We start from the raw sequence: 12,432 nt of genomic DNA, 5'->3' as shown, positions 1-12,432 counted from the left end.
CATGAATAAAGCTCCTTCAGCTGCTGACCTTCTAACAGCTTTAAGAGCATTCTCCATTAGCAGCAACAAGTCTTTAACCACAGCATATTGTTGGAGTTGCACTTCTTCAGAAATATCATCTAGCGAGTTTTCTTTCTCCCAGATGTCAGAGATTAATATTCCACTAAGTCTGGAAATAGGATTCCTGAGACAGAGGAACACAAAAGGCTCCCCCGAACTCTGGGGGAAAGCTTCGATGATGCCTAATATACACTTAAACACACATTGTTAAGGCTTGAGGAGACTTGGCTTCTCACATGCTACCAACAGCAATTCTCACCATTACTGAGAGCACAGTCAAAGGAAGAAAATGCTCTGAAGAGCCCATGATTACATCTGTGCAGGGTTCAGAACGAGTGCAAGAAATGAAACAGGAAAGGGATAATCTTCATGAAGACTTTAGTACAGCAACAGAATATTTGCTTTCAAAGACACAAAGCTGCTTATTTCAAGCCCTGCTTCAACAGCCTATTAAAAGTACAGGTCTACTGGAACAGCTTACTTTGACCTTTATCTCCAAGAGTTGCCCAAACACAACGGCATTCCTCAGGTAAGCATCTTCAGGATCCCTTAAAGGGCTGAGGTTTTACATACAGTTCTTAAAGGATGTAAGCTCAGGGCTATGGTCCTGGCTACTTCTACCTTTATATTTCTGTAACAGAAAGTCTAAGAAATCTGATTTTTAATGTCTCCTGCTGGTGCTTTTCTCTTCAGCTGATGCGGCTGAAATCTTGGGCCAAGACCCCATGCTGCTCAACAGACTTGTGCAATGGTGCACTGCTAACGACCACAGCAGCGTTCATGGAGAAGCAAACCGGCTGCTAGCGTCAATCTTGCGTCACAACAGATCACAAGTACGAGAACTGATACATTTCTGTTTTATTCTTCTCTTACCTTTTAAGAGCTTGTAAATATAACTATAGAGGCTAAATGCAAACTAGTACACACAGCTCTGCTATTAAAAATATGAAGGCTAACAGTAAACCCCTCTCTAGTCTGCCTCAATACCAGTAAGGCGGAGGGAAGCAGGAAAGCAGTGCTCTCCACAGCCACAGATAGGGCAAAGAAATGAACAAAAGTGTCACCTATTATTAGTTGTCAACTCTTACTCTCCTTCAGCAAGGCTTGACAAATGGTAAGCAGGTAAAGCTTTTGTATTTCCATAAATATTAGCTTCAAATTTCAAATTAAAGTGGCAAAGGTAACCCTGGCACATCCCAACATCAGTCCTCCAGGAGCTCAAAGCAGCCCACTATCTAACCCAGTGATGGATGAAGCTGTCATGATATATCTGCTGGCATATTAGAGCAAGCTTCTGTTTCTTGTAACTCATACTATGATACCCAGGCATTCCAAAGATGCCTTGCTTTGAGGTAGTGATTAAAATAAAGTAGGTATCATCTACACAGGCTTCAATAAAGTAAAACTGATCTTTGCTAGATTAAAGGTTTGAAATGAAAAATTGGAATAAGGTCAAAGTAAAGCCTTGAGAGAAATACAGATTTCTTTTTTATCTTAGAGATATACGTAAGTATTCATATTCCAAGTAAACTAGACCAGCCCTAAGCAGACATGTACGATCAGTGTGAAAAACAACATCATTTATAGTCTTCAACTATCAGTTTACATTGCAACAGGTAAATAATTTCCATCTATACAGATGCTGAAGGGTGCATCTGATTTCTGTCTTCATTCTACTTTACTTGTAAGTCAAATTTCTATCTGCGATGATTTATTTTTGCTTTAACAGGAAGTGGTCAAAGCCATCCAGGAGGCACAAGGAGTGAAGCATCTGGTTTCCATGGCAACAAGTGAGCACACTATCATGCAGAATGAGGCTCTGAATGCCTTGGCAATAGCATCTGCAATTGACTTAGGTATTTTCCTCCTAAAAGTACTTATCTGTGCAAGATCCTCAATTAAGAAATAGTCTCATGCTGTTAATTCTATATAGTACCCAAGAAAAAGCATTTCTTGTCTAGATTTACCTCTTCAGCATGAAATAAAGGAGGTCAGCCACCCAGATCACAAAAGCAATAGGTTTCAGAAATTCCCTGGAGATTTTTTTGTGTATGGTAGAGTCAAATGTTCAGGTTGTATGGATAAGAAACCTACACAAAAAGGTGTACCTAGAAAAGGAAAGGCAAAGATGAGTAGAGAAAAAGATGAGAACATCTGAATGAAGGCAAAATTAATGACAAATAATGGACTTACGTGGTCAATTAAGACTACAGAGGAAGTAATCTTCAGAGTACAGATATCTGAACGTAGGATAGAATAAAGTAGAAGCATAGAAAAGACAATGCAAATGAAACAAATCTAAGTATTCTAACTACTTCCACTGAGCCTATTTTCAGACAGATGGTGAGATTTTTCCTGTATGACTAAGCACAGTTAAAACAGTTATCAATTTATCACAATGAAAACAGTCATGAGGGAAATCTATGTACATCAAAAGATAAACTGAAAACTAATAGTCATCCTGACATCTGGAATTTGCCTTGCCTAAAAGTGAAAGAGTAACAAATCCGTGTTACTGTCTGGTTCACCATTAAGGCTCTCAAACTTGACTGGACAACTAATGCAAATCGAAATTTCTAGTGCTGATCATTTCTATCTGGTATGAGATTATTTTGCATGTTCTATAACATATAGGCTCTGTCTTCTAGAATGAGGCCGAGAGAGAAATACTACACAGAAAATATTCTCCAGCAGAGAAAGCAATGCCCAAGACATCCTTAACCATTTGGAAATGGAAGATAGTTAAGCATTTTATTTTAAAAAAGCAAGCATGTTCTCTTTCTAGCTTCTTTTCAGGTAACAATTAGGGTATTGATTTATTTATTTTCCAGAAGTCCTGGAAGAATCTTTCAAGGAATCACAGCTAGTTCAAAGCTTACACAAGCTTCTACAAGACAATAATACAAGTCCTGAGGTGAAATATAACTCAATGAGTCTTTTGTGCTGTCTTCTTAATTCAGGTAACCTCCTTTTAAGTGGTCTGTGATGATTCTATATTTATGATGAAAATACAGTTTTTCTGGTACTGACATGTGATGATTGTGATGCAGTCGGTGAGTAGTAAAGGATACTAAGGAGGTCCACTCTTTATTGATCAACAAAAATCCCAGCCAGCAGCTTCTTTCTTTATGAGAAAGTTGACTAAACCATCAAAAGATTAAGTTATTTAAAAAATGAAAAATTAAAAGAGGCTTTATTTTAGTGAGTAAATGGCATAATCAAATTCTGAAAAAGCAAAATTTGTGCTTTGGAATAAAGACATCTTTTGTCCAAAGTCACCACACACATGTCTGGCAGTCTCAGGTCCTGTTGATACTACAGCATTTTTGTGTTCAAAGAAATAGAGCATCATCTTCCAGAGGCAGATGTATGTTTCTTCTGCCTATGCTGTAAGCAAACCAAAAAGCAGAGATAAACCAGAAATTTTAGCAACACTGCCTTTGCACAGTACCTTTCAGTAAAACGTGAACAATATGATCCCAGATTCACTCACCCTGTGCACAGGGGAAGACTTAAAATGCTTTGAACAAGATCCAGACTTACTCTGTACGAGCAGCACTTACTGAACAACCACTTTAAACCAGAAGTCCAAAGATTTCACAGCAGATTCTCACATTTTAATAAATAAATCATGTAAACTGAAAATAACAACTGTGCTCTGGCAAGGATCTGCCACTAAGGTAGAGGACTTTTGAATTCTAGAGCCACTCTATTAGCTGACAAGCTGGATTTTGCAGCATATACTCTTAAGTTCCCTGTAGCCACAACAATATGTGAATAGGGAAAAGGAGCTGCATCCTTCAGTGCTGTTGCAGAGTACTGACACAGCAGATATGATCTATAATACTTTTTTTGCAGAGGTATATATATTTAGAACTTCATAGACTAACTACAAAATTGGAGTTGTACTGCTGCAAAAGGCTAACAAAAAATGGGGGTGGGGGGGAAGCTAGAATTGATGTTGTATTGCATTTTCACAGTACTTTTCTTTTGTTCATTGAATTCTTGCAAGTCAATCAGGGGAAAAAATTAAAAATTTTAAAAATTAACCTGGTCACTATTTCCAATGGCTGAAAGGTATCTACTGAGAAATGTTCATTTAAATAAAGCAGCTCATTTTCACCAGCAAGTATTCCTAACTTTGATCTTACAACAATTGTAAGTCACTATGCTATGGCACATCACTAAAAGTCAGCACTTCGTCTCCTGTTTAGGTGATCTGAGGCAAGAAATAGAAGAGGACAAGGTTAAAGAAACCCTTGAAGAACTCTGTAGTCACAGCAACGCAAATGTGGTCAAGGAAGCTGTCACAACATTACAGATTCTTAGAGGAGAGACACCCCACTAACCTCCCTTCTTCCCCACAGCAACCCTGCACTGCTGATGAGGCAAATGCAATAAAATACCAGCTTTGCCAACCCTACCTTGTATGTGTTTTGCTGCTACATAAACAACACTTCTAAAGCTCATGTACAGCTCCTGCTTTTAGAAATGTACATACCAAAAAAATTTCTTACCTATTTGGCCTACAGATACTTGTATCAGTGCTGCTCTCCACTGAGTTACAACAGCAGTAAGAGTAAAGCTTGTCAAGTAAGTGGTCATCTAAGGTACTACATGAGAAGCACCAGGCAATCATCACTTTGGTAATATTTCTTTTGCTGCTTGGTTTTCTCCTATCAGGATACCACCTGCAACTTTCTTGTATCAATGGGACTTTAAAACAATTTTTAAAAAAAAAAAATCTCAAACTTACACCATGCAATCCAAAACAAGAGGATTTAGATTAGGTGAGAGCTGTAGCTTAAACATTGCCAAGGGCTAACTGGCACCAATTCAAGTTCTACACATTGTGAAAACAACCCATGAGCCCAGTTATCTGAACAGATTAGAAGCACCCCAAAACTGCACCTTTAAACAAACTTCCCTTTCAATTTCCAACTTTGAAGCTCATTTCAGAGTCGTCATCTACTTAGCCTCACAAGCTATATCCTCAAGTATCTGAGGTCATGGTCCTGTCCTAACTTCAGAGTTGTAGCTACTGTAAACCTGGGATGTGACTCAGTAGAAGTAAAGTTTACAAGGCACTGTGCTCACTATCCATATAGTGCTTGGACAAGATACAACTTAAAGATAGTTAGAAATTACAAGTGGGCCTGTGTGAAGATTTGGAGACAGCTGCCACTTGATCATCTCCAGTAAGAGAAGCTGGGTTTAACTTTAGATACTAATGAAAAATTGTAGTAAAAGAATTGTCTCTGAATATTTTTACAGAATCCTTTCATATTAAAAAATGGCTGCTTGATAAAAAAGGTAACGGGATCTATTGCACAACTTGGGCTCATGAGAGCATTTTTGAGGCAGTTCCAAGTATATTGCAGTCACATGATCAAGACACAGGAGATCAAATTCTCAACCTTGCAGTGGTAAATAGTGAAGAGCCGGAGAACAATTACTTGTTTTGTAACCAGCAGTAAAAGTTACTGAGGAAAAAAACATGAAGTGCTAACCATCACAAAATTGTTTTAAAGTAGGGAGTATTTTGAAGTTAACAAGGCCTCCTGTTGACAAACAATTATATCTGCAAGCAAATATTACAACTTAGTTCCTGCAAAAGCTTTCCAACTAGCAAAACTTGTTAACACCACTTAGCCAACTATACTCACCACCAAATACCACTTTCAGAAGTACTCCAGATAAAGGGAATTTCATAAAACTACCTCAAATAAGCCACCTAGTAACACAAGATTGTGGTCACATAGTAGAAGAAATGAAGAAATGAACAAGAGCTGAATTGTGTGGAGGCTCCTCCAGCTTAAAGCACACAGTGCTATGAGCATCCTACATTTCCAATACCAAAGTACAAAATAGCTTCAGATAATCTTGACTTCAGAATAGCATCTTGGGATGTACCTAAACACACACACATCAAATAGCCACATTCAAATTAAGTATTTCTTACTAGAAGTGATCCAGACTTAATATTCCAGAATATCTAATTACAGTTATTGCATTATTGTCATTTAGTCATTGGCTATTGATTAAATGTTTCTCTCACCTTATAAAACCTAAAATCATGTAGTGATGCACAGAAGAATCATTAAAATCAAAGCAGCAGACACCAATCTATTTGTGCAAGTCTCACCTTCAGATCTGGAAATTACTTCCTTTCTGCACTGTGTAGTTTCAGGAACATTGTTCAGACATGACAAACAATACACTGTGCAAATCACAAGACCAACAACTGTGGATAACAGCAAAGCACAAACAGAGGTTTTAACTTTTGGGGTGTCCAGAATAAATAAATTATCTACACCATTCTGAAGCTCTTGAGTTGTTCATAACTGTTGTTAATGGAAAGAGAAAAGCAACATTGCTATTTATTTTCAGCAGCCCAGAATGAAACAAACAAACAAAATAAAATTAAACAATAACCAGGAATTGGTTTCAGCAAAACATACAGGAACACTAGCAGTCCTTTATCATTGCTGTAGTTATCCATGAACTGCAATCTCAGTAGCCAATTTAAATTTTAGAGAGGGAAATATTACTAACTGAAAGCAACAAATCTTTAAAAAAAAAAAAAAAAAAAAAAAAAAATCAAACTCCAGGAGTACAAAACATTAAATTTTATTTAAGTAAATTTAAGACTTGAGGAAAACAAAAAAACCAAACAGGTAATGAAAAGTCACTCAGAAAAGCCATCTCAAAAGAAGAGACTGAACCTCCCCTTCCACTGGACAGACAATGTTCAAGCTGCATGGTAACCCACGTGTGGTAGAGGGAAAGAAGAAGAAAAGATAAAATAGGGAGACAAAAACCAAGGCAATACTACATGTAAGTCAACTGCCATATCAACCTTGGTGGACTGTAGGTACAAGTCTATCATCATGGCACTCTTATCAGGGGCACCGAAACTAAAGATGCCTTTGGAAGAAATGCTCAGGTTTTCAGGAAGTAACCGAAGCTCTTTTGGTCACTGCACTTTTTTTCAGTGCATATATTCAATCTTCATGCACAGGGAAACTGTGTCCAAACGCAAGTATAGTAAGAGAAACAAAAAGGCAATTGCACTGTTGAACATACTGACAATTACATATTACTTCACAGAAATAAACTGTGTTGCCTTTTGAGGAATAAATGATCATGCTGAGAAGTTTCCTTCTCCCAATCTAGTTATTCCAGTCTGATCTTATATTTGACATCCTCATTAAAAACCTCGTTTCCGTCATAGTGTTTGTTCAGTTGATCCAGATGCAACCCCTGAAATCTCAGTATCAACAATTTACCAATTCTCTCTTTGCATGGACTACCTTCTTCTTCAAAGCTTTAGAGGCAGGCTCACACCCAGTTCTTTTTTGCTGGCAAGTCTTACTTAAACCATAACCTAAATCTTTAGCCATGAAGTCACTGGCAGGTCCACAGAGAAAATGCTAAATATAACTAAGTATAAAGGGGGAAGAAAGTATTCCCATTCCAAGTCTGAAATTACACTAGCCAGGTGTACCACCACCAGAGATGCACTTCAAAATTCCTAGGGGTAAATCAGCCTAGGGCCCCAGGGTTTTAAAAGTGATTCTGGGTAAGCAGAGAGAAGTCTATCCAGAGTGAAAACAAATCACTCTATTAAAGATCTTCAAACAGGATGAACTTAGTCTCTTGAATTCAGTTCCAAACAACTGAAGCATCGATAGAAAGCTGGCAGCAGTATGGCTAAAGCCAATAATAACTGTAGAAAAACACCACTTCCATTAGATTCTGTTTTGCATACAAACAGCACTGCACAAAGAAACCAAGTATTCCAATTTTCTTCAGGCAACTTGCAGACACTAGCATTGTGATCCACGATGCTGGGTCTTGTTGGCAGCTGACGTCAGTGCATGAACTCCACAGGAACCTTTGACACTTATGATTTCCACTAACTGCTGAAAATACTTCCCAGCATTAGGAGTCGTGTCAAAAAGTGGAAACACTCCCTAGACCAAATGTTCAATGCTATGCTTTATAATTAAAAAGTAACAAGTGGAAAGCATCCTTTCCCAGTTTTCCATATGTCAGACTGTTAAACATAACCCCAAGAGTAAGCTGGTTGACGAAGTGTTATAAAGTTTCAAGCACCAGAGTTCAAAGTAAAGGTTGCTGGACACCGCTTTGCCATTTGCAAAGAAGCAGTAACAGCAGCAAGTTTTTGGTTGCTCCAAATGGACTAGATTTCAACAGAATACAGACCTCAAAAATCAAGGCTCTACAGAAGAAACGCCTCTTGCTCTTCCCTCAGTGATCTACTGCTATTGTTCCCTTGTACATCAAAGCCAAAAAGGAAAAAAAAAAAAGCCACAGTGATTTTACTTTCAGGTTCTCAGATGAGTAATAGCAGACTGTTCTCTGCAAGTGTGAGGAAATCAGCGATACTCAGACAAGCTTCCTTTTCCTGTTGTGTTTCGGTCACTGGCCAGAAAAAGAACTACAAAAACTGAAGTCCACATGAGAAGTATTGCATTGTCTGAAATGTTTCCCAGATCAAAAGCTTGAAGTATGTCTGGATAAATGAGTTCAGACAGATTCTTATTGTTGATCAGTTTTTGTCAGTGAAACGTTGGTTAATACACGCATAATAAAAAAACGAACATTAGAGAGACTTTAAAATTTGGCTTTCCAAGAAAGCCATACGCTTTGGAAATACAAGTATTAAATTCTTCAGGCAGACTACATGTAGTAAAATATCATTATAAAAATATATAGTTTTCTAGAATTTACACTGTGTTAGGCACTGGAAATAAATCTGCTCTCCCTGAAAAAAACCTGGTGTCACTGGAAGCAGTAAACAATGTCAGATATATGGCCCACAGTACAACTGACAGCTATACCAACTTCCATCAACTTTTCAGTCAACACACTTCTACCTTAAAGCTAAAATCACTAAAGTCTTTTAGAGAACACTGTAACTCTTACTGAGCTACAGATCCATCTATTGCACCTTCCAAGAAGGGAGGTCAGGAAGAAGAGATTTTTATTTTCTTCTGATAAAAAAAAATATTAAAATATGCAATTCAGCAGCAGTAGGTCAGTTTGACGGAAAAAATTGTGTGGGAATTCTGGTTCATCAGATTTTTGTGTTGGCATCTGAACCATGTATCAGAATATACGCAGATCTGAGCATTTAATAGATTTACAGACGGGATTTAAAAATTAACTGAAAAAAAAAAATAAGAAAATCACTAAAGGTCTATTTCCTCATTAAAAAAATATTTCTGTAAAAATCAATGCTGAATTTAAATGTTTAGCATCAGGGTTGATATTAGCAGTTTATGAAGATGATGAATACAGCAGTTGTGACAAACTAGACAAAAAGCAGAAACCATCACTGACTAGCAGAGCATGCTTGCCAGCTACTGAAACAAGCTGCATTTTGAAATTCCTGCAGACATCACTTTTAAAAGATATTACTGATGAACAAAAAAATAAACATTTTAAAGAGTTTTTTTCTTCTATAAATAAAGAACATCTAATTATCGGTTTTGGACTGGAAACAGCATCAGGGATTCACACCCTCTTGCTGAAATGGGCTATTTCTAACATACAATGCCACAGATAGCCAGATTTTTCCCCTCTTGAGAAAAGGCTTGCACTTTCAAAACAGCTTGGGCTACTCAAGCTCTGATGCTGAGCACAAGTTCCTGCTCCTGAGACATCCACATTACTCCCAGTCAAACAGAGATACCTTTAATTTCTGCCCAACTGAAAATCAGCTGAAGAAATAGACAATTTGTGGCTTCTTTTTTTTTACAATTCCCAATACCATGATGGTTATGGTTGCTGGGTATCTTGCTAAAAGATAAAAAGGACTGAGTCTAGAAGAGAGATTAAAACAAATTTGAAGATCCTGAAAAAAAATAAATTGAAAGAAGTCAACATGCCTTCTGTAAAGATTACATTTTGAAAATCATGACAGTTGGGAGTGAAAAATAGAACAGTCATAACAGTAATCCTTCAAGGAAAGAGTTTACAGCAGTTTCATGTCTCCTTGCTACATTCTTTGAAATCTGTTTTACCAATGTCTCGTGAAGTTCCGTTTCTTCCTCAGAGATCAACACTGGTGCACTGAGATGTCTCAATAGAGAAAAGGTAGACATGTGTTGGAGGGTGAGTGTGTGCACATGTGTGGGTATTTCTTTTGTACCAGCTTTTAAAAAAAAGCATGAGGAAAGTAAAATCCAGATCAGGCTTTTAATAACAGGGTATTTCACCGTCTGTGCATTTCTTCCATCTTGGTATCCAATCAGTAACTGTAAAATACTTCGTTGCAGCATGTGTCTGCTTTTATATTCAGAAGGCATTACCTGCCTTTACAGCTTCAATATCAGAAATCAATGTCCTGGCTAAGAAAATCCCAAAAATCTGTAAAGACAAAAACAAACAACACAAGCCATTTGTGAGATGAAACACTTGCAATTTACCAGTATGCAGGAAGTTTTTTTACTATTACCATTAGTCATCATTGCAGAAAGGGAACCTATTTATTATATCCTCTTATAGCACTGCAGTGATGCCAGCACAATTACTCTTGTGGATAACGATACACAGTCACAAAGTGAATGCAGGTTCAGATATCACTTTATAGCTGGGATCATCTGGCAAAGCATGCCTATTACTAAAGTAGAAAAGGCAGCAAAATCTTACATAAAATATAACTTTAATATAATTTTGAATGCTTCTGAAATGTTACAAGTTCCTAGATGGGACAGAGCTGGAAGAAATCCACTTAGCCAAGTTCAAGTCTTATAACACACCTACCTATGCTAAAGTTAAAAATCAGACATTTTCATTCATTCCACAACTCTGGATAATCCTATCAATTTTCTGATCAGAATGTGCAAAACTATCTGTACTGAAATTAAATCCTTATCACAAAGAGTAGTGAGAGAAGTTCCAGATTATTCTGAGACATTCAAATTTGAAATTTTAATGTCCACACAAGTTCTTGGGGAAATCTTCCTTTACAAATTGAAGATAAACTGATCATGCAGCACATTTCTTGAAACGTGCTTAGGAAAACAACAAAAGGACTGGGGTGAAGTTTTTTGAAAATATAGAAAATTTGTTTTAGAAGTAGTCAGATTAAGTCTAACTCTTAGCCTCACCATAAAACACTTTAACACAGAAGAAAGACCCAGTTTGAAAATACAAGTGACTGAACAGTAACATCAATTTATTATGAGTCAACACATTGCCAAAAGATCAGACTTCATATACTTATCGTCTTGCTAACTGAAGACATAATCAGGAAACCCCATTTGGAGCCATGAAAGCACTATGACTTTATGGTTCTAAAGCATCAAAAAACTAAGCAGAGGGCAGTATTGTCATAGCCAGCACCTCACGCTCAGATATTTTCAGTTAAACGGAAAATACATTTTGTAGTAGATGTACAATTTGTTATTTCTCACCACGGCGAGGAAATATCACAGCTAAGAAATTAAGGTAAGCTTAAACACGTGCCACAATGGGAACAGCATCCACTTTGAAAGAAGTAATGCAACATGTTTCACTGAGAAGTTTTATTCTTTGATGTACCAAGCGCTGGAAGCCATAGAAATTCCACCTGGTTTTGATAATATCACATTTGCAACCTGTTCACTAATTTCCCTGCTCTTCTTTTGTCAACGTTTTTTCCAGCAATATGCTACACATCACTTATGGCCCAATGACTGGCAATTTTAGCATGAAGGACAGAATTTTAGGCATTTCACATATGTGATGTACAGCCTTCTGGCTGTATGTCAGATCTACTGGAGTAGATGACCAGAAAATCTTCCATGCTTCATGGCACATTTGAGCTGTAAGCAATATTATTGTATCATATTACTCTATATTAGCATATTACAACAGTAATTCATCACTATAATTCTATAGTGAATATATAATTGTTTCAGATTTTTATAAAGACCTTCACTTCTGTGAGGAACATAATTTCAGCACAACCAAATTAGTTTGTATCAGATATTTTCACTGCAAGTCCCCAGCCCTATAATTAAATGTAATCCACCTCTCCCTATAACTACCCTTATCTTCCAACCATTCTGTATCTGAAAACCAGGAATATTTCTCAAAGTAATGGAACAAAAAACCAACCTGTAGCAATGAGATAGCTATGAAGACACCTGCAACAATGTAGATATTTTTGGGTAACCAAGCTTCAAGAGCAACAATACATCCTTTGACAAAAATCTGATCATCCCATTCACTCTTGCTCTGAATGTAAAAAGGAAGAAAACATTATTTTTCTGTTGAAGTTTATTATACGATGAATCACCTGATACAGCTAAATTCATGTCAACTATGCAATAATGTTTTCAGACCACAGAAATACTT

The 12,432-nt window shown here is 37.1% G+C and overlaps 3 protein-coding genes across 7 annotated transcripts in view; 1 reads left to right on the top strand and 2 right to left on the bottom strand.

Annotated features, from left to right (window-relative positions):
- The window catches only part of LOC137441943 (rap1 GTPase-GDP dissociation stimulator 1-like), a 35,924-nt gene extending 31,428 nt beyond the window's left edge, over nt 1-4,496 (top strand). For all 3 annotated transcript variants that reach the window (XM_068139966.1, XM_068139967.1, XM_068139965.1), the window contains 4 exons: nt 754-893; nt 1,790-1,916; nt 2,892-3,020; nt 4,275-4,496. In XM_068139966.1, the coding sequence (XP_067996067.1) occupies nt 754-893; nt 1,790-1,916; nt 2,892-3,020; nt 4,275-4,408 (530 nt within the window). In that variant the 3' untranslated portion in view covers nt 4,409-4,496. The remainder of the gene's footprint in view (nt 1-753; nt 894-1,789; nt 1,917-2,891; nt 3,021-4,274) is intronic.
- The window catches only part of SH2D4B (SH2 domain containing 4B), a 109,246-nt gene extending 103,441 nt beyond the window's left edge, over nt 1-5,805 (bottom strand). For 2 of the 3 annotated variants that reach the window (XM_068139970.1, XM_068139972.1), the window contains exon 1: nt 2,028-2,039. The gene's annotated coding sequence lies outside the window, so the exon portion shown is untranslated. Of the gene's footprint in view, nt 1-2,027 lie in introns of all 3 variants that reach the window. The other variant, XM_068139969.1, reaches the window with a different exon arrangement.
- Nucleotides 5,806-6,674: 869 nt separating this feature from the next.
- The window catches only part of TSPAN14 (tetraspanin 14), a 41,739-nt gene continuing 35,981 nt past the window's right edge, over nt 6,675-12,432 (bottom strand). Inside the window, exons 8-9 of the mRNA XM_068139977.1 lie at nt 12,193-12,312; nt 6,675-10,458 (exon numbers count right to left, since the gene is read on the bottom strand). Of these exons, the coding sequence (XP_067996078.1) occupies nt 10,387-10,458; nt 12,193-12,312 (192 nt within the window). The 3' untranslated portion in view covers nt 6,675-10,386. The remainder of the gene's footprint in view (nt 10,459-12,192; nt 12,313-12,432) is intronic.

This window comes from Melanerpes formicivorus, unplaced genomic scaffold (genome assembly GCF_026170545.1).
Source record: "Melanerpes formicivorus ecotype bairdi unplaced genomic scaffold, bMelFor1.0.p_v2 SCAF_6, whole genome shotgun sequence".
In the NCBI taxonomy this organism is placed as follows: domain Eukaryota; kingdom Metazoa; phylum Chordata; class Aves; order Piciformes; family Picidae; genus Melanerpes; species Melanerpes formicivorus.
The sequence above is the reverse complement of the archived record's forward strand: the minus strand, read 5'-3'. Positions and strand labels throughout refer to the sequence as shown.